The 26,536-nt window shown below is 33.0% G+C and overlaps 1 protein-coding gene across 1 annotated transcript; it reads left to right on the top strand.

The window, feature by feature from the left end:
- Window positions 1-7,783: 7,783 nt before the first annotated feature.
- LOC132758095 (A disintegrin and metalloproteinase with thrombospondin motifs 14-like) lies at window positions 7,784-21,543 on the top strand. Its single transcript, XM_060749605.1, has 11 exons — window positions 7,784-7,855; window positions 8,674-8,824; window positions 10,490-10,607; window positions 13,732-13,804; window positions 14,536-14,619; window positions 15,121-15,275; window positions 16,076-16,166; window positions 16,698-16,927; window positions 19,054-19,198; window positions 19,393-19,527; window positions 21,033-21,543. Exons 2-11 carry the CDS (start codon window positions 8,710-8,712, stop codon window positions 21,459-21,461), a joined length of 1,575 nt encoding a protein of 524 aa, XP_060605588.1. The 5' UTR covers window positions 7,784-7,855; window positions 8,674-8,709; the 3' UTR covers window positions 21,462-21,543.
- Window positions 21,544-26,536: the final 4,993 nt, after the last annotated feature.

Below are 26,536 nucleotides of genomic sequence, written 5' to 3'. Positions count from 1 at the left end.
GGTTTACCACGGTTGATCCCGGTTGGGACTAAACCGTGGCAAACCGGGATGCCAAACCGGGACTGTGTAAATTGGGCTTAAACCGCCCGTTTACGACTGTATAACTATTAGCACTAGCAACAAAAAAGGTCTTCAAATCAATGAAATGACTTAAACCGAATTCTGATAGCGACAATATCATAATACCTTTAAGATGTTGCCAATCAGGGTTATAAATGAAAAAGGGAGACAAAAGCAAAATACTTATCTATTGAGAATTGAATTTCAATTGTATCTTTCTAGAATACGCTTTCTAGCGTCAAGATTACATTATGTAGCAGCTCAAAACCTCGATATTTAGGTTCATAAAAGAAAACAATTAAAACAAAGATACTTTTTGTTAAATGGCAATTACAGTAAAAAATAACTATGACAGCGTTAAAAAGTAAAATACTACTACTTTTAATCATGATTTTAACATGAATTTACATCTTGCGACATTTAAACGGCAGTGTTGCGACATTTAACGGTAGGGGAAATTCGTACGACATTTAACGTTAACATTGCGACATTTAGCGGCAAATGATTTTGGGACATTTAGCGGTGGTTGCGACATTTAGCGGCAATGGTGCGACATTTAGCGGTAGGTGCGACATTTAGCGGCGTTGCGACATATAACGGCGCCACAGACTTCATTTAAAAAATGCACGACTCAGTGTTTTCATAAATGTTTTATAACATTAAAGAGAGATCACTTTATATTGTTGAGCATACGTTTTCCCCAAAGACCATCTCTCCAAACAATGTCGAATACTGCCTTTAAGTCGGCAAAAGCACAAAATAAAGGTCTTTTTGTAGGTTCTTAGAATTTCCATCAGCGATTGTAAGACGAATAAGTTATCTGCTGTTGAATATCCTTTACCAGCTTGTCTTTTATCACTTAAGTCGTTATAAATACAATATTATTCTAGTCTGTTATTCAAGATTAAAGAAGGCAGCTTAGAAGGGTTATTGGTCGATAATTGGATGGATCAGAAGAGTTACCTTTATTTCTAAATATTGGGTTTACTAAACCTGAAATCCATGCGAAAGATAGTTTGCCTGTTTTTAATACAATATTGAATAATTTCAAAAAATATTTCTTTAGTTTTGGAAACGAATATTTCATAGACATAGTTATATTCGTTATATTATCTGGCAATGTGAAATGGCATTGAACTGATGGACTCTGTCTGATTTGAAAGTACGTTTACTTTGTGTCATTAAAAAGTGTTTCTGAGATTAATTCAATTAAACTTGACAACGAAAAATGGGCATAATGTCACTTTAACAGAAAACAAAATAATAAAGTACACTAAAAGTTTCATTATATATATATATATATATATATATATATATATATATATATATATATATATATATATATATATATCATGTATAAACCGTCTCCTCATGAGCATACAATTTTAAGAATTAAAAGAATTTGGTAATTTGCGAGTAAACCTTCGAATTATTTAAAGCCCCGCGTTACCCACGAAAACCTCGTGTTTCGTGCATTATTTCTACCCAAGTATAAACCAAACAGCAAAAGGAGAAAGTACCAAAAGGAAAAAAAGAACTAATTTGTCTCATACATGTGTTTGTAGTGTTTATTTTTTCAATTATTTAAAAACTATGGCTATTATGGTCACTGTATCATACAGCAATTATACAGCAATTATTTTATATGTAAGGGTTCCTTGAAATAAAATATATGCTCATGAACATACACAAACGTTATATTTACGTGACACTTTTATTCTGAGTGAATTTGATTTTGCTCAAAAACTGTACTTTATTTAGTCGAAGAACATTGTTTTCTGAGTAGATTTTATACTGTCTTGCAAAGAAAAATTAGTCTGACATTGTTATTGTAATTTAACCTTTTACCCCATGAGAATATTGTGAAAAATGGCCGTTTTCATTGAAAAGCCTCTTGTTACAAGTTCAAACTGCTATGAAACTATGAAAGACGCTTCAATACTGATGGAACTTGGCACAAATGTTCACTGGACCATAGCCTCTGTAACAGCATGCTCAATCGTAAATTTCCTGTTACCATGGCAACGAAAATTGCGAAAAATCACTGTTTTGCATTGTGTTTTTCTATTAAAACTGATTTCAAAGTGCTGCAACTTCTCAATGAATTGGGATAGAGTAAAAGTGTTACTAGTTACCGTAAGATCGACCTGAGGCCAATTTTAGACTGTCACATTTCAAAAATTTTCTTGGCTATGAGGGGGACTACCACCCCCAAACAGAAGGGGCACACCCTCCTTCTGGCAACCCCCTGATGTACCATTTTAATGGGGGGGGGGGCGGCGCCGAACAAGTGGTCACTTTTTTAACACCATTTCTCAAACGAAAAACAGTGTTTGGGGCCTAAATAGGGCATTTTATCACCGTTTGGGGCCTGAAAAAAGGGGGGGGGGCAAAAAGCCGTCAAAAGAAGTCTATATGAGGTAAAAGGTTAACATGAATTTTAAAATTACATACCGGCACACTTTTGTAGCATATGATAAATTGATTCCTATTTTTCACAGTGCTTTTATGTTTCTATCATAATTTTATACAAATTAAAGCTGACCTCCACATATAGAAATGAAGGAATGAAATACGAGGATTGATATCTCAGATATACCCAAAGAAAGAAAAAATTATAAGGATTAAATAACATTCAATATATTGATAAAATGGAACTTATTTCTTCATATTAGCTTTTTTATGTTTGCTTGTTTGCGTGTTTGCTTTTTTCATGTTTGCCTCTTTTTTTCATGTTTGCTTTTTTTGGTTCTTATTGTACGGAATGCCATGTTTGCTTGTTTGTCTTTTTTTCATGTTTGCTTACTTGCCTTTTTGTTCTTTCAAATCACTCACCAATTGCTTTATCTTTGTAAATAATGTAATTTCCTTTAATTTGCGATTTGTATTGCTTAGACAGAGGATAATCAGCTCACCTACGATCGAATCGAACTAATTTCCATCAATTTGTTTCTTTTTTTCTCTCTATTTTTTGTTAATCCAATAGTGTGTCTTGTTCATTCTCGTTTATTTTTATCATCATTTTATAAGCATAATATATTATGCCTCAAACAAACAAATAAATTTTTACTTCTTTAGACAGAGCAAACATGATGGTTTTTAGAGAAATGGTAGATGTTTGTTACCTGAAAAAAGTGGCACTAAATGTAAACTTATTTGTCACAAAAGTAGCAAAATGCAAACAAAGTAGTATTTGTTTACTTCCATACAAAACACTTTTTTACTTGATGGCAAATCATGAGATTACCATTATTTTTCGTCCGTAAAATTGTGGATAACAATATCTGAATGAATGAGTGGCATTGATAGGAGGTATCCACTCCCACACATAATAATAAATGGTCACGTGATAATAAATGAAAGATTTTAATTTAACTATCCTTTTTATTACTGTCGTCAACATCGGTAATTAGTTTTAGTTGTTTTGTGACATACTATCGGATTTCGTGTACACAAACCACGCGCGGATAGAGAATGGGGGAGTGGTTAAAAGATCATGACTCCTCCCCCACCCATCTTGAAGGTATTAGAATCCTTCTGAGATTTGGATATTGACTTATGTTCTTCGACTGTAAACTACGTAAAAACTAGTGAAATTCAGCAAATAGTCTGACAAGCCTTTTGTGGAATGTGCATTAGTCCTGGTGAAAATTTTACAACCCCCTCTGGTTAATAAACAGGAAATCTGCGCCTGTAAATACATAGTTACATAGATAACATGAAATTATACCTATTATAGATCCATCCATTGATATGCAATTGATCATTTCTAGCAAAAAATGTACTCTTACTGGAAGACGTAATAACCTTAGTGTATTTTGATTATAATTAAGAGAACTTGATGAAACAAGATATGAAACATATTTTATCATCCAATTATATCTATATTTTGGGGAAAACAATAGATTACTGTCCATTTTTGTTTCAATTGCATTACTTGCCGGAAGCGCGTCCAGCTGCAAGGTGGCCATGCCACATCTGAGATTCTACCATCAGATAATGTTCTGAAAATAAAGGCCACTACTATTAAATTATTTTTCACTGGTCTAAAAATAAAATTCAACTTAGTTGAGGTTTGAATTGGCTAAATATAGTTTTCTTATCAAAACAAAATATGATGACTTTAAAAAATCAATTGGAAAATACAGTTTGTCTACTGAAAAAAATCGTTACATTTTCGTTTTTGATGCATCTAATATGCGCCAACTCGTCATAAAGTGCTTACCCGTTAAATCAGCGTAGGATTTAATTTCAACTACTAACAGATCTTTGGTAAGCAATTGCGTCGCTCCAGACAGTACTGTTTTCCCCTCACACTTTACAATCTACAAGTAGCTGAATGAAGTACATGGTTAACTTTGCATACCAGTAAGCATAAGAACTAATTAGTTATAGAAAGAGCACCGAAACACGAGGCTATCTGATTTGTACGAGGGGGCGAAGCCCCCAAGTATAAATCAGATTGCCGAGTGTTTTGGTGTCCTTTCTCTTTTGTATCATAGTCAAACATAAAAGCACGTTCCCTGTTGTCACAATATGAAACCCCGGCAAAAATGAACCAATGAACAAACATCTGAATATGACATTTCTGTCGCTTTCCCTTTCTCTGCCGTCACAATATGTAAACCCCAGCAAAATGAGCCAATTAATGGGCATGCTATGGAGTGCGGGTAACTAATACCCGCACTCCAGTTAACGCACTGTGCATGTATATGTATACGATTTAACCCTGCCACATTTTCAACAGAAAGGTCTCCGAACTATGATACAATTTCAAGTAACGTTATTGTTTATACTTTCTTAAAAATAAAGCACGGTTATATGAAAAACTGTAATGAAATCGACCTTCGTAACAAGAAACAAACGTATCAGCGTCTCTTTCAGTTGGCCTTACTTTATTTATATAAACATGGGCTAGACTTTTTGACAGCAATCTTTGAATTCTAGGCACTTTCTGGACTTTCTAATAGTAAAATAATTGTTGTTAAAATGCTTAACGAGAATATCAAAATGTTGCTTTCTGTCGGAATTTTATATTGTAGTATTTTGTCTACACACGCGGTACTGAAGCTGAAACCTCTTACAGGAGATGTTGGTAAGTTTTATTCTGATTTTTCTTTGTAAAAAGATCGCACTATCATCGTCGTCACCATCATCATCATCATTATCATCATCATTATTATAGAAATATAGTAATTATCCAAAATCACGCAAATACATAATAATCTACATATTACTTTCATGTCTGAATATGTAACCTTCTTACAATCAAATAATAATAATAATAATGATAATAATAATAATAGTAATTATAGTAATGATAATAATAATAATGATAATAATAATAATAATAATAGTAATGATAATAATAATAATCATCATCATCATTAAAATATATTTATTATCATGATTATTAGGATTGTTATTATTATGTTAATAATGATGATAATGTTATCATTTTTATTATATTATTATTATTATTTTTATTATTACTATTATTATTTTTATCATCATCATCATTATCATCATTATTATAATATTATTATTGTAATTATTTATGAAAGTAGTTAAATCTTCAATCACAAACGCTCAATATATATTTTAGAACACGTGACCGTAAATGAAATCAAAACTGGAAGGGTAAGAAGAGCCGCCAGGGATGTACAACAATGTCACTTCCGTCCGACGCTACATTTTACCTTCCTGGTACAGGGAGAAAGAATAACACTTAATCTGGAAAAAAATGTTTACTTGTCGAAAAGCGCTCCAATCTACGTCACAGACAACGGAACCTCAATTCTAGAAAAGAAAATCTCTTCAAACGTTAGTATAAAGAGCCGTGTCATGACTAAACCAACATAAAGCGTTTGTGACCAGCAAGGATCCAGACCAGCCTGCGCATCCGCGCAGTCTGATCAGGATCCATGCTGTTCGTTATAAGTTTCTCTACTTGTTATAGGGTTGTAAGCGAACAGCATGGATCCTGATCAGACTGCGCGGATACATGATTTCGCAAACGCATTATGTTGGTTTTGTCGTGACGCGGCTCAAATTTTGATGGTATCATAATAGCCTTCGGTCCTGCAACGTTATAATTTTGTAATTTGTTTGTTTTGTATTGCAAATTATGAAACGCGTGTATGTTTAATTTTTTTTTATATTTTTACATAATTTGTCATGTATTTTTATTTTAATAATTCTGACACATTGTGCATATATGTATAAAAAAAAAACAAAAAAAAAACAAAAAAAAAAAAAAAAACACGAGATTGAACCAATTGCTTAATTGACTATTTTATTTATAAAACATCCTTGTATCATTTTTTAAATCTTTTCCAAAATTGAATATAATTATCAGTGATGTTACTTTGAAATCAAATCAGATTGTAAGTACTTTTTTCTTATTAAGTCGGTCTTCTCTTTCATTTAGCCCGTTTAACTTGTTTTTGTTTACCAAATCTATCATTTAAAAATATTTCTATATTGACTAAATTGTGCCTATTCAAATACAAGCATTTTCAATTTAACTACACAATCACGGCTTCGCTTATTTATGTGATTCTAAGAACCCTCTATCAAACTTATCAATGTATTTGCATATTAAATGATAAAAAAAGCATTTCTTTTTCCAAAATAAAGATAATTTTCAAAATCTAACATCATATAACAATTTTCATATACTTCCAAACCTTTGTTCTTCAAAGAAAATGTGCTAACCCAATTCCTGGCAATAGTTTTTATTTGTTTGGGTCGTCAGACCAAACAAATAATGGTAGCGAAATTTCAGACTCTGATGCTGTTAATTGAAAATGCTTTTTGAAGCGGTTACCTCCCTTTATATGTACATTTACGCCGAAAATTCAGGGGAGATCACTGCGTAATGATGGTCAAATGACAAGCGCATATATTTTTAGGCAAAATAGTTCCCGAATGATCAAATATTTCTAATATTGTTTAAGTCTTTAAAGATATACATGCTTATTATGATTATTTACATCTGTGTTAAACAACAGTTAGCGTCGTTACAAACCCTACTTTAGAATAATATGGTTTTATTCAAGCCGTTATCATATAACTTCACCGTGGGCGAGTGGTTTGCGCGCTCGCTTAGGAAACGAGAGGTCAGGAGTTCAAATCCCAGTACAGGCAACTCATTTTTTTTCCTTCAAATTATGTAAGTCAAATAAACATTAAATTGATTATCAGTGTTGCAATTAGTCTTGTAGCCAATTTGCTACAATTAAAACGCCAGAAAGCATTGGTAGCACTATAAACAAATTGGTTTATAATCTCACAACTTATTCTGAGACCCAAACAAATTCAGCGCCTTCTGTGCTTTGATTTTAAACTAAAGGCATTTGCTTGTAAACAACATCAATAATTGGCATTTGCACTTATTACCGACTCTAGATAATAAAATGTGTAGGCACTTGCAAGGTGAATGCAGGCGCTTGGGCAATGGTAATGTAAAACGGCGGCATGACCGAGTGGTTAATTTGTCAGACTAGTTATCTAAGGATCGCTGTCCGCATGAGTTCAAACCCTGTCAGGGGCAAGTCATTGGTTCTTTCAGCAAGAAACTTTACACTCATTTCTTGGTACCGGTTGGTTCCATGATCGGATTCAAAAATGGATCTAAAGGCTATAAACTTCCTTCACAATCGAACAAAAAAAGTTGTATAAACCAAATGTGAACGCTGTTTTCATTTTACACCAGAGATTTGCTTTGTACCAAGACGTGCAACATGGAAGCGCTTTACTTATCACCTGCCAAGATGATAACTCGTACAGACTTGTAAGTAAAACGATTTCTAATTAAGCAGAAATACACGTAGAACAATACCGCTATAAACAACTCGAGCATTATTTTATTGTGATTCTTTTTCAATAACAATATCTAATTTAACGTTCATAATTTCTTTAGTATCTATAATCTACCATGTATATACATAGTTTGGTTCATCATAAGCTACTGAAAATTGGTATGCTTCGAGTCCACGTCGTATGATTTGTTATGTGTTAAGTCATACCAACACTGCAAATGTTATTAGGCCCTCGGATGCTCGTTCGTGAATCGTTTAGGCACGAGCAGTTCCTTGTGCAGAACCACGGACCTGCCAGACGCCTAACTGGAAGGCTTCCTCATATAAAATTAGTCCTGTGCGGAATTTGAACCTACAATGGTTTGATCAATACATTGTCAATACCAACCAAAATGAGCAAAGGCCTTCACTGAAAATATTATGTGCGGATGAAAACAAAGGTGTCATTAAAAAAAGTCATTAAACGTCAGTTTGATAAAAAAAAAACATGTCCGTATTTCTACGAGTTCTTTTATAATAAAATTGCAACGATATATTTATCAATTGAATGGAGAACTCCCTTTTATCAAATTAAGGGAAGCTAAATCGCCTTATGTAAGGAGCTTTTTCGCAAATGTCTCAAATATCACATTAGTTTCTCTTACGAAGACATTTTTCTAGTCTCTTTAAGTTCTGTCAAAATAAAATGAAAAACAAGTTAACCTATATCAGCGACAAGGTTACCAACTGGATTAAGCGTAGCACTTTAAATAATCTAATAAAACGTTTACATTAATATTGTTGAATTCAGCATGGTTCATTCAACCATAACGGTGTCTTATACCACATGAGTCATTCGGACGTGCCCGAGGCTTCCAAGAAACATTTTATCCAACAAACGCATAGAACTGAAAAGAACTTCATCAAGGATACCGAATTGCCATCTGACGATCACGATAATGGTACATGACATTATTTTTATAATTTGATTGCTTGATATGGTTTTTTCTTCATTTAAATATTTGTGCAAGCTATTATCTAGTGACTAATGTTACCATTAGTATTTTATACTGTTCATTTTTTAGTTTAATAATATTTCATTGAATGCATCCATGCTTACAGATACTATTGGTCTACGATACAGATATACATATACAAATGTATTGGTTCACGATACATATACACCGATAAAAATGTATTGGTACACGATACAGATACACATATACCAATGAATTGGTTCACGATATAGATACACAGAAACAATGTATTGGTCCACGACATATATACACAGAAACAAATGTATTGGTTCACGATACAGATACACAGATACTAATGAATTGGATCACGACATATATATACAGAAACAATGTATTGGTCCACGATACAGATACACAGATACAAATGTATTGGCCCATGATACAAATACACATATACAAATGTATTGGTCCTCGATCCAAATACACATATACAAATGTATTGGTCCACGATACAAATACACATATACAAATGTATTGGTCCTCGATCCAAATACACAGAAACAAATGTATTAGCCCACGATACAAAAACACAGATACAAATGAATTGGTCCTCGATACAGATACACAGATACAAATGTATTGGTCCTCGATACAAATACACAGATACAAATGTATTGGTCCATGATACAGATACACAGATACAAATGTATTTATCAACGATAAGGATATACAGACACAAATGTCATGGTCCACGATACAGATGCACAGATACAAATGTATTGGTACACGATACAGATACACAGAAACAAATGTATTGGTACACGATACAGATACAAATGTATTGGTTCACGATACAGATACACAGAAACAAATGTATTGGTCCACGATACAGATACACAGAAGCAAATGTATTCGTCCACGATACAGATACACATATACAAATGTATTGGTCCTCGATCCAAATACACAGAAACAAATGAATTAGCCCACGATACAAAAACACAGATACAAATGAATTGGTCCTCGATACAGATACACAGATACCAATGTATTGGTCCTCGATCCAAATACACATATACAAATGTATTGGTCCACGATACAAATACACATATACAAATGTATTTGTCCTCGATCCAAATACACAGAAACTAATGTATTAGCCCACGATACAAAAACACAGATACAAATGTATTGGTCCTCGATACAGATACACAGAAACAAATGTATTAGCCCGCGATACAAATACACAGATACCAATGTATTAGCCCACGATACAAAAACACAGATACAAATGTATTGGTCCTCGATACAGATAGATAGAAACAAATCTATTAGCCCACGATACAAATACACAGATACCAATGTATTAGCCCACGATACAAAAACACAGATACAAATGTATTAGCCCACGATACAAATACACAGATACCAATGTATTAGCCCACGATACAAAAACACAGATACAAATGTATTGGTCCACGATACAGATACACAGATACAAATAAATTGGTTTCCTTATCGACAAACGCTGCCTTCATTAGATGCCTGTAACCGACTATCAACATTTAATTCGAAATCAAGAAAACTGTATAAGTATCAATGAGGAATTCACTGTACATAATGTGCTTATTTTATTGTATTTTTTCCCAGTGAAAAGGCGAGTGCTAGAAGCTGTTGTTTCCCGCCGGTCAAACAACGATGAAACTCCCATTCCAGGCGGAAACATAGTCGAGCTGTTGTTTACAGTAGATAAAGCATTATATGATAAGTATGGTGCCATTTTATTATAGCTAAGTTGATCAATTTCGTTAAAGAGTTAAAGAAACGCATTTATATCAAATTTTCTTAAAAAGCTCTTAGTCCCGGCACAAATTTTATATTCATTTTCTATTTTATTTCTTTTATTTCGTGCTTTTGACTCGTCAACTCATTATTATAATTAAAATAATTATCAGATAGATAACGTTAATTACGGTAAACGTTACATTTACATGTATATCTTGTGAATACTCACTTTATTTTCAGAAGTACAGTACTTGATGAGTGAAAGATTGCCGTTAAATAGATTTTTATATATTCATAATATTCCTTGCAATGATTGTGCGACTTTGGTTAAAAACTTGTAATTGTTAAATGCCATAGCACATATTATAAAGATCTAAAACTGGTTACCGGTACAAACCGGAATTTTTTTGCATTATCACGGGGGAGGAAGTGTTACACGAAGGATGGAGTTCTTATGATAACTTGTTCAGGAGTTCTTGTGATAACTGTCACGGAGTTTGTCGGAAAACATCTGTATATACTACAAAAACACTCATTAAAAATGGTTATTTTCATCGTTTAAAAATTTGTTTTAGGTGCTAAATTAAACTTTAATGATTAAGCTTGTCTTACATCTTGTATTATGTGTCAAAAACTAATTCACATGCCATTTTTAATCGCCTCTTGCTTCAAATATGGTAGTTTTCAGTAAAATTTCTAAATTATTTGCCAATTCAAAAGTTTTGACCTATTTATTTCTGGTCCTCATCCTTGTCATACATAATTACCTAATTATAATGCAAAATTGCAAACATAAAGCACCGGCTAACAGATATATACCCGATTTTTCAAATGTTCCGGAGTTCTTGTGATAACTCTGAAGATGTCACAGAGTTCTTATGATAACTTTTGTTATTGCCAATGTGTTTCTTGCGCTAAATCACGGCACGTTTTAGCGTTCTTTATTATTCAATAAGATTGTAAATCATTATGAAATGTAGTACGCTCATCCTTTGCGTAAAAAATAGGATATATAATGTTGGTTTTGAGTGAATTTTAGTTCAAGAGATATTATTTCTTACCCATAGTATTTTTTTTTGGACGCAGATTTTGTAGACTGGAAAAAAGAATTTATATACTGGTTTCCTAGCAATTTCCGGCTCCTAGCAGTATTCTGGCCCTTTATCATTTTCATCCAGGCAAACAGACTATTTTTTCTCAGTTAAGCATCTATGTTACTGCATCAGTCAAAGAAACAATTGTTTTCTATGTAACACAGCAGTTATAATAGTACAGCGATTAATGTGTTTCAAAGTTTTGTCTCTTGTTTTAGTTACATTAGAGAACTTGCGACACTTACAAGCAACACCTGTGGAATTCAAGTTTGAATGCCCATGCACAATAACTGAAATCCCATTCTAGGTAAATCACTACTTTTAAACAATATATTTGCAGACGACACGGAAAAGTTTTGGAAGTTATCTACATGTGTATTTGAAAACCCAACATTGCTTATCGGTACTGAATTATATTCAAAATAAAAAAGGTTCGAAAAACTGCTATGAAATTTTGAATAAATGTGGGCAAAGTTGTTACATCTCAGGCCTTTATTCCATCAAAATGTAAAATAAAAGAGCAACATTAAAACATGATAATGCTGGACAGGTACCTAACTTTGTTCTGTCAAAGTTTACAGATTTTTATTTTATTTGTTAAAAAGTGCGATTTGGTGCCGGGAACTGCTATATGAAACCAGTAAGGCATTTATGTACGTGATAAAATGCGCCTTGAAATACTCAAATATGTTATTTTCATGTATATTTTTCTGTCGATGTTTGATGAGTATTTCCCCTATGTAATCTTAGAGGAGGAAACTCTGCTACTTTTGCTGTAATTGATAACAAAAATATATAGTCAAACTTAGTTCGCTTGAACCTGGCGGGACAGTTCAAATTTGTTCGAGAGATCGGTAGTTTATCATGTATCGAACTTTTTTAAGACATAGGTGTGGAAATTATCCTGGTTATATACTTATTTATTATGGTATAAAATGATACAAATTACTTAGCCCTTAGGTAAGGGAAGCATGCCTATATATTGTCTGCTTAAGAAAGGTGGTTGCTTAAAACATTTGAAACTGAGAACAACGTGTACGTTTTGAGACATTTTTGTTTTGTGGTTTAAGCCATTATTATGCTGAATATCAGTGACCGCTTGTTCAATTTTTTCTGTAGATGATAGCCATTCAGCTATTTATCCTTTGCAGACACTTAAAACCAACTTTTTATCCACATTTTTGTGCAAAGGATGATCGCACTGCATTTTATAATGATTTACAATCTTATTGAATAATAAAGAACGCTAAAACGTGCTGTGTTTTAGCGCAAGAAGCACACTGGCAATAACAAAAGTTATCATAAGAACTCTGTGACATCTTCAGGGTTATCACAGGAACTCCGGGACATTTGAAAAATCGGTTATAAAACTGTTAGCCGGTGCTTTATGATTGCAATTTTGCATTATAATTAGGTGATTATGTATGGTAAGGATGAAGACCAGAAATAAATAGGTCAAAACTTTTGAATTGGCAAGTTATTTCGAAATTTTACTGAAAACTACCAGATTTGAAGCAAGAGGCGATTAAAAATGGCCTGTGAGTTAGGCTTTGACACATAATACAAGATGTAAGACAAACTTAATCATTAAAGTTTAATTTAGCACCTAAAACTCAGTTTTGAAAGATGAAAATAATCATTTTAACGAGTGTTTTTGTAGTATATACAGATGTTTTCCGACGAACTCCGTGACAGTTATCACAAGAAAACCTGAACAAGTTATCATAAGAACTCCATCCTTCGTGTAACACTTCCTCCCCCGTGATTATGACAGGATTATGTACTGTTCACACCTGGGCTAGAAATATTTGCCCACGCACACACGCATCACGCACGCACGCAAGCACGCACACATTATACTTCTGTTGGGCATTTTCTTACACAAAAAATGGTGCAAAGTGAAGACAACTAATGTCATGATACGAATATACCAGCATTGGTTGTAAAACGATATATTTAGATAAACAATTACTTGAAAGGTAGATCATAAATAAAATATTAACTACCTTTCAGATTTGCAGAAATATACGGATCCGAAATGGCGGAATTTGCGATAGAACAATATGTAGCACTATTAGCTAACGAGGTAATTGTTTCGTCAAATTTATTCATACCAATGTTACAATTCAGGTATACAAAATATTGAAATTCAATTATGCACAATGTAAAAATATACGTATACACAAATGTACAGTGTTAAAATTAGATTATACACAATTCATTGTATTCCATTATTACACAATTTCATATTTTTCAGTTCGTCATAATTATAGCATTCTATCATACCCAATATTAGAAATCGGTTAAATGTAATTCAAAGCATCTTCAGGGTCATTTCATTTGAATATTCTTTAATACTATTTTCTGTATCACTTGCTTTGAATACATTATAACGAACCGAAATGAGGCATAAAGTGAGCAAATATGTACATAAGTATGGCGGTTCTGAAATGTTTGTACAGAAAAAAAAGTATGAATAACAAATTGCTGAGTATACATGAAAAATGTTCCCCTTGAAGGGTGTTTTTCTATTGCTTAATTTGTTCGTGAGAATTTCTGAATGGTCGAATCGCATCTGCGAACGACAGCAACATACTGGCTATAAGATAAGCTCTAACTTTGATTTATTGACGAGAAATCCTCCCGGTCATTCGAACCTGTTGGATGTGCTACATTATATCTTGCTCTTAGTCAAATAGGCGCTTGTCTAATATTTTATAAAACACGAGAAGTGATTCTGATAATGTATCAAGTTTTTTTCTTTTCTTTCGGCAATACACTACATTTTTGTTTATTTTTTAAATGTTTTTCTTTCAGATTGACCTCTACTTCTGCAGCGTGGATATGGTTGACCCTGACTATAGCATCAAAATATATATAGCTGGCGTTGTTATCCCAAAGGTATGTTGTGCGTTTTTTTAACCAATAATTTCATTGGTTGGTAACATAATTATTAAAATCTCAGATATTGCACTAAACACTTAAAACCAAGTGAAAATTATAAATCTTACAACAGATTTATCTGACTGGGGTTTAATTACTGATAAGTTTACTGATAAAATCTTAGTAAATGTATTTTTATTTATCTAGACGTTAAATTTGAAAACGTATGCATATGTATATGGTTGTTATATTTAATGTTACAATGACCTAGGCTACAAGACATTGAGAAAAATTTATGAGGCGTGAATATCATTTTGGAAACCTAAGTAATATATAGTTTTTTTATTATATTTTCAAGGTTATATTTGTTTTTTAATCATATTTTCAAGGTAATATTTACTGTTGTTTTCATTATATTTTCAAGGTAATATTTGGGGTTTTTTATCATGTTTTCAAGATATGAATGTTATTTTTAAATTATATTTTCAAGGTAATATGTTTTTTTATTATATTTTCAAGGCTGGCTCTGACGTTTTGTGGTCAACAAAAGCCCAAAGTGTGGTTTTAGAGTGTTTTACTTATCTAGATATGTCTAGAATTCTATCCGACCTCAAAGTCTGGCGTCAAAAAGAAGAAGGCCTTCCTCAGCACGACTTTCTCATGGGCTTGTCCACGTATGTTTCTTACATGTTTTCGTTTCGGTTACATAACATTATAACACGGCAATGTCGTCATACTATTTTTAACTTTTAAACATCTCTTTGAACCTTTCCATCTTCTAATCTGGACAAAACATGTATCAATTCAAGAAAAATTCAAAATCAGTAATGACTGTATAGCGAACAGTGCCGGCTTGTCTTGGTCTGCACTGCTCACATGACTTCATTCGGTTATCGTCAGGTAAGCTATGTGTTAATAATATTTCAGTAAGCATAAAACTTTTCAATCCACATTGTTACAATGAATCAGTATATACTAAAATAATAGATTTCATTCGTTGGTAACAATCTAGGTATTTAAGATTATAAACCGAGCTCCATGCTGAAATAACACGTTAAGCTTTTACATACAAAATACATACTTATACATCTGTGACGCTTCTTTTTTTCAAAAGTTTGATTTGGCATTTTAGATTCAACTAAAACAAATTAATAATTTTTCAAAATTAGAGAATCTACTTAAATCATTACCTTAAGCGCTTCATTGATATTTAATGTCAATTAAATTTTACATCTTAATAATATGAATTAGTCCACCCACCCCGAAAAATTAACTCCTTTCGAGCGCTTTAACCTATTTAAAAAACAAAACATATATCATCTTAGAGTAATTTGGAATTTTGGACCAGCCGTGACTTCATGTGAATTAAACTTTGGTGTTACATCTATCAAAACATCATTGAGTTGTGTTAGTTTGCTAAAATGTATAAATTTGTAGAAAGATAACAGCAAACAAGTTTACTTTGATGTTTCAGATTAGATCTTGCTGACCTTGAAACAACTCCAATTTCTACGGGATTTGAAGGGTTATCGTATCGTGAAAGTGTTTGTTCGTCTGAAAACAAAGTAAGTATAAACATGAAAGAAAGACTTTCGGCGGGAAATAATTTTCATTCAATTAAACGTCAAATAACTTTGAAAACTTGTTAAGTGTAAAAACCAAGGATGATTCATCAATAAGTAGTTTAAATAAAATCTTATACCACATAATCATTAACATTAAAGTCACACAGTGGTTACAATATACACTAAAATTCCTATATTTAAAAAAAAGGTCTGTGGTCACATGTACTTATTTGTTTTATTAGTAGCACCGTAAGTCATGCTTATTAGAATAGCAACTTGTGTTGTCTTAGGAATTGGCGTGTTGGTTATCCAAAGGAGCCACTAACAAGACCATGCCTTGCTTTGATTTAAATTAAATTCCGGACTTTGTAAGAAGCTGTGCTGCAAAAATGCTCAAATTGTTACGAATCAATGTTATTATTGAATTTGTTAATATTGTTTATCAAATATATTTATCATTTTTGAAGGAAAAAAGATAACTTCTTATTGATAAAGGTTTTAAACATATTAAAATTGTACTTCTGTGCGCAGGTATCCTTTGTGGAGGTGGATGGGACGAGAGTTGCACTGACAGCCACTCACGAACTAGCACATGGATTAGGCGCCTTCCATGATGGTGAAGACGACGCTGCAGATTGTCCAGCTTCGGCCCAAAACATCATGTCACCTGAAATAACGTTGACCACCAACCTAACGTACTCCCGAGCCCAGTGGTCATTCTCTGCTTGTAGTGTAGCGTCATTTAAGTCATATATTAATGGGTAAAACTTTTATGTTATATACAAAAAACAATGCATGACCAGCTTATCTGGCAAATCAACTTACGACAGTATGTTAGTCAGTGTATAAAAAGAGCTTAACGATTTCAACGGGACTTTAATTCTAGTAATATTATTATATTAAAGACAGAAATAAATAATAATTACTTGTGGCATTTTGGAAGTTATTGCTACAATTTCAATCAAATATATTCATAACATCCGTTGACCGGTTGCGCGTTGTACAGCTGTGCGCTATATTTGACTGGATATTCAATTGGGTTTTTTTTTTATCGTTCCTTAAATATATTCCTAAAATATACATCAAAGAAAGTAATGTCTGTACAAAGTGACATTTAATGAGACCAAATCTTGTGAATCCTGATGTGAAAACTGACCAAATATCACATTGAATGTGTTTTCGTGTTCACATTTACTCGCCATAACTTACCATATATGACTGCCCAAAGTTACATTAGGGCAATTTCAGTCAAATATAGCGTACCACTGTTCTACACGCAACCATCGATACCGGATATCTTGGTTGCTTCTAGGCTTTAGTTTTGTTCATGATTATATTTAAACAGTAAATATATGCTTTTGTAAAGCGAAAATTTAATTTATACTATTCAACGTTCATACATTGTAGATTACATGTTTTGGTCCAAACATTATTCAGCAAGAAATTAATTTTACAGCGTAAATGGTCCATTTCTGTGCATTAACATCCGTAGAAGAACGTGTACTCGCTTCATCAAACCACGAATTAAATAAAAAAAACTTCATATTGTTAACACCAATCTTTCCCGCCCTGTTTTCTTTATCTTCTTTTAAATTGAACATATCCCGGTTTTAACAGTATATCTTCAGTGCACTCATACCCCCATTGAAAGCATTCAAAGACAATTGATGCACACACGACTGTATGAGATATTCTTATATAACTTTAAAGGGACTCCACTGAGTTTTTTTTTCTGACTTTGATGGACTGAAAATAATATTTTGAGATTTATGTTCCATATGTTGTAGGTACAGACCAATAACTTGTGTGCAGTATTTCATATCATTTGAGCACTCCATTATTGCAGAATAATTATTCTAATTGTAAACAAATGAATTAAAATTGAAAAGCGTTGTTACACTTTTCACTCAAATAGGGGTTAGACTAGTTTTTAATTTATTTCTAAGTATATTTCTGAAATATCATTTACATATCTTTATATATTTAAAGTGCCGCATATGTTCTATGGAACAAATTCTAATTTATGTGTTTTGGCTTTTGGACCGCAGTCAATGAAGTTCCTTTAAAGAGATTATCTCATCACATTATGGGTCACTAAGTTTTTATTTTATCAACCACATTTAGGATTGCCTTTTTGCAATTACTTTAAGTAAAAATACGATGAATTACTATGTAGATATTGTTGAGCACATACTGTATCCATTGAGTGATTAGTCATTGCTATTATCAGATCCTCTTTCATTATACTTTTATTTTACATCCATAATTATTACGCTTTAAATTAGACAAAACAATGTGTTACTTATTATTTACCTCAATGAACATAGGTGATAAGTTCTTCACATGTTTCTTAAGTAGTAAAAAAATCTTTAATTTTAATACATAAATGCGCTAACCACATCTCTGTCGTCTCAATTAAGTATGTTATAAAGGACAATGCCTGTTTGTCTTTTTAGTATGGGAGTGTTTTCCTACCTTATTCCCGTATCGCGCATTGTATATGCTTAGAAAAGAATTTGATTCGGGAATTATTGCTCAAACAGTATCACATTTAGCGGTTTAGTTATAAAGAATGTATTAACATGATGTCAGCTGTCTATAAATTGTAGTGTTGTAAATTAAGTTTATGCTTACACGCAGATACCTTGATCAGTATTGTAGCATGGAATTATAGACAATGCATTTACCGTGGGTTGAGTCTGATTGTAGAATCAAGAAGTTTTAAATATTGAATGAATCAACGTTGTTCCCTCTTCCCACCGCTCCTTCTTAAAATGTTTGCTGGAATGCGAACTATCAGTACAGTACATGTACAATTATTTCTGAATTATTCTAGAAAATCGCCTTACACAAGTTTTTTAAATGCTTTGATTACATCTGTTTTCAGGCTTCAAAAAAATTGCCTTAAGCAGCATGCTTTTACTGGTTTGGAATTTGAAGAGCTGCAGGCAAAATCACTCCCAGGCACAGTCTATTCTTTGAACCAACAATGCCAAATGTACAACGGAATCTGGTCGACATCTTGCGAAAGTGTAAATATGACCAATTTCTGACATTTATAACTCCCGTAACAATTGGTGGCGAACAAATTAAAGGCAGAGTAAATATTTTAATTATCTGATATAAGATCCGAATGTTAAAAGTATTTTAAATTGATACTCTTATACATATTGTTGATCAAAACATTTTAGATTTAGAAATGACATTTCTTTATTTTGTATTTAAGACTATAAGAGAAGAGGCTTGTTATACTGGCTACCATTGTTCTACAAGATCGGATCTACCAGTCGGCTGCGAGGAGGCTCATCATCCACTTTACCCCTTAGCCGGCACACCTTGTGGTGCTGTGGCGAACAATAAGGTTTTTTATTTTTTTGTATTACAATATACTTGATGTTTTGAGAATAGGACCGAGGCAAAATTAAGTTATTTAAATATTTTAATGTATAAAGTATAAGTTTCAAAAGTCAATAGTGTTCCCTTTAAAGTTATTTATAGCTTTTGAATTACGTGTACTAAGTATCAAATTTCGAGAAAAAGGAATAAATAATAGAATGAAATAACAAAATTATTGTATTTGTTACAAAACTTGAAAAAAATAGATAGATAAAAAACAAAAATATTCAACGCACATAACCTTGCTTAATCTTAAAGTACTGTTTCAGCAGTAAAATATTTGATTTTATTCAATTAAATCTCTTGCTTGATTTAATAAATGTCTGTACTGTAAAAAGAATTTCATTTTCGGATTCATATTGCCCTTCTATTCCAAACAAATGTTTAATCGGATCAAGGTCCGGGGATCTAGCAGATAAAGGCAAGATCCCGATTATTTCACATGCAAAGTATTGGGTAATGCGGCGAGAATTGTCCTTTATTAGAATAAAATCTGGACCTACTGCACCTGCATATGGTCGTACATGTACGACAAAATCTCACGACAATATTTTTTTGCTGGCAATGTTTATATATAAATAATTGCTACTCATACCATGAATATCGTTTTAGTGATTATACTGTCCGTGTTCTGCCTTGCGTCCTGTCCTATTTTTTGTTTGGGAACTCTTGTGCTCCTTGCCGCTGGTTTTTGTTGCTGGATGGCGTGGGGTTGCGTTCATTGAACGCCGCCTCTAGTTGTTGATCTTGTTTATCATAGTCTTCACATAATCGGTCATTTTCCGAGATGGAAGCAGGTCAAAAGCGTTCATTTGATTTCCCTCGCTATCTCACACTCTGGTGCGTCGATATGTGAAGTCTAGGCAAACTCTAGACTCATCAGTAAATCAGCAGTCAAGTTATGGTGTCTATTCATTGCACATAGTCACGAACACATTGCAGGTGTTCTCACGTGGCTATGTGTCAAAGGAACACATATGGCAGGGCGTCTGACATTCATACCAGCATCATGTATATATTTCTATTTGTAAAGGTAGAAAACTGAAAACAAAAAAATCTCTAAAGAAAGTGAAAAAATGCAAAATTGATTATGTTGCAGGCTCGGTTTGATACGCCCCTAGCACTGCCTTAAGCAGATCTCAACATTTAAACATGGTAATGGTGAAATTTTAAACATGGTAATGGTGAAATTCAAATTTAGAAACTTCCGCAGTTTATACGGACAAAACTCTTACAGTTACATGTACATTGTTGCATTCTGGAAGCTGTTTCATAACCAAGTAGCGTTCCGTCTAAGCAAGAAATTTATGTTCCTGCAAATATTATAATTGGCGAGGCAGTCATCGGAGAAAACAGTTGGCCCTTATCATGTTTTAAGAAGTATATATGATTCTTCTTTTATATCAAAAAGACGTCTGAATCTTTTTAATGTGTTAGTCGTAAATACTAAATCAATTTTATCCTTTTTAGTGGTGTTATCGGGGTCGCTGTGTTGGGAATACGAGTCCAACAACAACCACGTCATCACCTAACATCTGTACAACAACTACTACGTCAACCAGCACAACAACATCAACCACTGAAGCACCGACCACAACGACCGTTGCGCCTTGTAAACCGGGAAAGAAGTGCTGTGTGAAGGTAAATGGCAAGAAGAAGTGCTGTAAAGGTTCTAACTGCTGCAAAATTGATGAAGCGGCCGAAACAGATTGTTATAAATCGTGTTGTACAGCAGTCAACACAACTCCAGCTCCTACATCTGCACCTTGTTTTGGTGGCAAGTGTTGTTCAAAGATCGAAGTTAATGGAGCATTAAAGAAGGTGTGTTGTAAGAAAGCTAAGTGTTGTAAAACATCATGGGGTAAGGAAACCAAATGTTGTTTGACATGCCAAAAGTAAAACAAAACTTTGGGTTGGACCTCTTTTCAATTAAGGAAACAAATTTGCAATCTTGTTTTTCGTAAACTAAAGTTATATTATAACTAATTTCTGGATTGAAAATAAATATTCTGAATTTACACAGATGTTATTTTTCATTCATTTAACTTTTTTGACTGGGTATATGTCGCATTATACATGTATTTCGTATTGATACCAGCCAAAGGTGTAACAAAAAAGCAAAACCTAAAACAAAATTTGTTCATTATTAAAACAAATAACTAGATAATAAAAATACAAAAGTTTTACAGTACCTTGATGTTGAAATGATTAAGTGATGTCCTTAATATTGATCCAAACAAATGATCAAAATTTCTAAACCCTTTCTTGTAGTATTTTCAACAAATGTCCACATAAAATTTCAAGGAAATATCCCATAAATTGTTGAAAAATTGAATCAAAGAATTACGAAGAATACTAGTAATGAAAACTAGTTTAAAACGTTTTGGTAATAAATAAACTATAACTGATAAAAATTTAAATCAATATTTTTATGTCCAAAGATTTAATTTGACAATCCTATTAAAATGACATTATTCTCATGTTTTCGCTGACATAATCAACTCAATTTGTCTATAACAATGGCTGACCGTTAATTGAAAATGAAAACTGGTGCAATTTAATTAAAAAGCTTCCAAAATTATGAAAAAACTCACCCACTCTTTTTGATAATTGAACGTTACAGAGACATTATAGAAAATTTCGTTGGCCATCAGGTGTATTTATTAATGTATAATTGTAAAACATAAAATTCAACACAATCATGTCAAAATATGAAGTTAGTTTTATTTTTACCTGTTCCCTGACCATGAATATAGTTTTATTTTTACCTGTTCCCTGACCATGAATATAGTTTTATTTTTACCTGTTCCCTGACCATTTATAATTGAATAGTTATAATGTCACTTTCAAGGAATGTTCAAGATAATTATACATATAAAATTCCAGAATATTCTTCAAAAATGTGTCAAATACAAATTCTAGGACCAGAATCGTGTTCAAATATGAATGCATCTAAGCCCGTGAAATTTCCTTCTGTATAGATTTCACTGATTATTTTTATTATATACTATAATAGTATAATAACTTATTAAACCAGCGAATAAGTGATGAAAAAGACATTTCATTTTGCCCATATACGGTACAGACCAGATTTTATCATAAATATCTTTAAAACATATGTCATTAAGACAGCGATTCTTAACATAATACCTATTTCTATGGCATACGTCTTCCACTATTATTTTTCAACACTCTACGTAAAATTTTACATAATATGAAGAAAATGTCAAGAGAACGTTTTCCAAATATAGCAACAATGAACTAGTTATTAAACTTTATTAGGATATTAATGAATATAACAGAACAAAAGGTCTAATAATATAATTGATATAAAGATTGAAGTGTAAACAAAAATTATCACGAAATATTTACAGAGAATTATTGTTCATGTATATGAGCCGCGTCATGACAAAACCAACATAATGGGTTTGCGACCAGCATTGATCCAGACCAGCCTGCGCATCCGCGCAGTCTGATCAGGATCCATGCTGTTAGATTACCAACCCTATTACAAGTAGAGAAACTGATAGCGAACAGCATAGATCTTTATTAGACTGCACGGATGTGCAGGCTGGTCTGGATCCATGCTGGTCGCAAACGCAGTACGTTGGTTTTGTCGTGACGCTGCCCATATGTTAAAGATGATAGAAAGCTGTGGTGAAATAAGAGGCATAGTTGCCTTAGTTAACTTTCGCTACATTCAAACCTTATCATAATTCGTTACCAAGTTTTATAACTCAGATCCATATCTATATCCAACATTGTTATCAGCTTTATTCCTTTTTTCCCATTAAAAAGAAAACAAAAAAGACTGAAATGTTAATACTGATTGGGAAGCACCATTAGTAAGCGCTTTCGTTCGTACAATTCGGGAAGTTTAATAAGGCAGTACAAGTAAACTCTTTTTGACTTATGCTATAAATATAGGTCTATATACAAGGTTTTTTTTTTAATTTTGAAGAAAACAGTAAGAACAAGTTAAGTAACTAATATTTTTAATTGTGTACAGTACGAAAGACCGGTAGGGCCATTTCATCTTCATGAATTCGCAATTTAAACTTCGTGAATTCCCGTTTTCAACATACCGAATTCACGAATTCACGATTTTACCTTTGAGAATTCACGACTTCAACTTCAGGAATTAACGATTTAAACTCCATAAATCGTTTGTATGTACGTACGAGTTATGATCCAGAATAACCCTGAGTTTATAAATAATACTGATCTGATAAAATAGAGAAAGCCCAAAAGGACAAAATTGAAAATATTGCAGGCTCGGTTTGATTGAGCCTGTTCATGGACGGTACTGGTAAGTGCAAGTTACCGTCCACGCCTCCCTAGCACCGGCTTAAGCAGAATTCAACATTTAACATGAACTGGTACAATTTTGAATTTTGAAACATCCACAGATGATAAATTTCACTATTTGATGTTTAATCTGTTAAATTGAAAATTATTTTTGATTTAATGGCATCCTGAAACGTCTCAGAGCGCCTTAAATAAACATTGACGAAGCTCAAATCATGCGACGCATGTTGAAATTTTATAATTTGAGCCGCGTCACGAAAAAACCAACATAATGGGTTTGCGACCAGCATGGATCAAGTCCAGTCCGCGCAGTCTGATCATTAGTCTGGCATTAGTCATCAATACCGATGTTCGAGGACCAATAATGAAGTAAATACGAAAACACAATAGTTATATCAATTTTATTAACTTATTACTCTGTTTATTCATTTTATCTTGTTTGTTTTGTTTGTTTGTTTCATTTTACGCCTTTTCCCAACAGTATTTCAGTCATATAGGCGGGTAGTTTCCTAACCATCGTTCCTGGAGAGTTACACCAATACTAGACTACCTTCCTCCGCGCTTAACTACCATAGCATCTCCCGGGGATCGAACCCACGCCAGAGATGAAACTGGATTAGAAGTCATCGACTCTAACCCCACGACCACGGAGGCGGTATTACATTTTATCTATATGCCATTAATATACAAGTAAAATGGTTTCCTGCGGGGAACATTTTTAATGATATAAATATATTTCATTTAACTATTTTCAGCATTGTTCGGGGGGGGGGGATAAATAAACGCGTGGTTTTATCAGGAATATAGTTGATAATAATCGATCAATATAGAAGAAGGTCTTTGAAAACTGGTGATCGTTAATGACCGGAGAAGGTCGAACATAAAACAATTATTCTTTTTAAGAAAATGATTAAATAGGACTACCATTTTATGAATAATTCCGAGCAAAAAAAGTAAACACACAAGTTTACGCAGAAAATATCTCTATTTATTCTGGTAGATGCCACTACGAATATTTTAATTTTGTAGATTTTTCAGTATAAACAATTTATTGTTTGTAAAATTTGAGATACATATTAAAGAAACATTGATAATTTTCAAACACATCATTCAAGTTTTTCCACCTTAAACGGTAAAATGATTATAGAAATTTAGAAATATCACGTAATAGTTTTTTGTTCTTAATTAGGTGTCACTCTGACTATTCCCTAGAGGTAAATCCGTTACGTACCGACAAACGGTATTTCGCCAGGTTTTCGAAAAGGTCAATTAACCAATCATGTACGGTTTACCGATCACATGCTCCTCCATGTACCGAAAACAGGTCACACGCTCCTCCATGCCTCAAAAGTAAAACGCGTACCAATACCCAGCGGTCTCCAGACCGCAGGGAATAAAAATGACAGGAATTACATCTCTACCTATATAGTGCAATCACCTCTTTACAGCAACAATATCATTTCTTTCCTAAAGTAAGACTTTACAATAAATTTAACATCTGTAGTTCAATCACATCATTTCAACAACAGTATCATTTCTTTCCCAATTTTAGTAAGACTTCAAGTAAATCTAACCTCTGTAGAGAAATCATCCCTTTACAACAACATAATCATATTTTCCCAAAGTAAGACTTTGCAATAAATTTAACATCTCTTGTTTGTTTCATTTTACGCCTTTTCCCAACAGTATTTCAGTCATATAGGCGGGTAGTTTCCTAACCATCGTTCCTGGAGAGTTACACCAGTACTAGACTACCTTCCTCCGCGCTAAACTACCAAAGCATCTCCCACGCCAGAGAGGTAACTGGATTAGAAGTCATCGACTTTAACTCCTCGACCACGGAGGCGGTTTAACATCTCTTCTGCAGCAACCAATATCTATGTCTCCCAAGGGTGGATGCTATATGTATACTAAATTATTATACTTAAATGTATATGTTATCAATTTTTTGGCAGCAGTACTTAATATGAAAAGTCTTTACAAGAACATAATACAAAAGTACACAAAATGTAATTACATGAAATATGTGTTTTCAATATGTGTTCCTGTGACATGTTGATAAATGTTAACATAATGTTTCATTGGCTGTCAGGATTGTAATATTCGACACTATTATACCACCACATTATCTGTTGTCAGAGAGCTACAATGTTTAATGTCACAGTATCAATTCACTTGGAAATTCCTTATCCTTACCCAGCAATAATCAGTCCAGTAAAATACAAGAAAATCATTGATGCAAAGCATCAAAGGGCGACGCCAAAAGAATTTGATCCAGATTTGCACCTAAATACTTAACAAAAGATGTGTACTTTATAGCAGTACCATTACATGTGACCTGGAGGCTAGGGCCAGTTTAAGTTGAAACTTAAACCAAAAAAGAATCGACTCTGTCTTGCCAAGATGCAAAGACAATTTATAGTCAATTAAGCAATCTTATAAGACTCATGCTATAAGAAAGAATTTCTTCAGATTTATTTTATGAGACACAAGGATTCCTGAGTCATCAGCATATAATCACAGGCACGAGTATCGGACCTGGGAAGAAAAAATATGACCAGATGACCAGATTGATAAAAAAAAACTGTGTTTATAAAAACCAAAAAAAAAAATGTAAATAATGATCCCCTTTAAAAATATACTATCAACTTGAAGTATATTTTTAA

This window comes from Ruditapes philippinarum, unplaced genomic scaffold (genome assembly GCF_026571515.1).
Source record: "Ruditapes philippinarum isolate M1 unplaced genomic scaffold, ASM2657151v2 ctg4892_1_1_1_1, whole genome shotgun sequence".
Lineage (NCBI taxonomy): Eukaryota > Metazoa > Mollusca > Bivalvia > Venerida > Veneridae > Ruditapes > Ruditapes philippinarum.
The sequence above is the reverse complement of the archived record's forward strand: the minus strand, read 5'-3'. Positions and strand labels throughout refer to the sequence as shown.

Excerpts from the sequence above, each read along its gene's own strand:
- LOC132758095 (XM_060749605.1), top strand. The coding sequence starts at position 8,710 with ATGAGTCATTCGGACGTGCCCGAGGCTTCCAAGAAACATTTTATCCAA. Across the intron at positions 19,199-19,392 it reads GGTCGACATCTTGCGAAAGT|ACTATAAGAGAAGAGGCTTG; the intron begins GTAAATATGACC and ends TTTGTATTTAAG. Across the intron at positions 19,528-21,032 it reads GTGCTGTGGCGAACAATAAG|TGGTGTTATCGGGGTCGCTG; the intron begins GTTTTTTATTTT and ends TATCCTTTTTAG.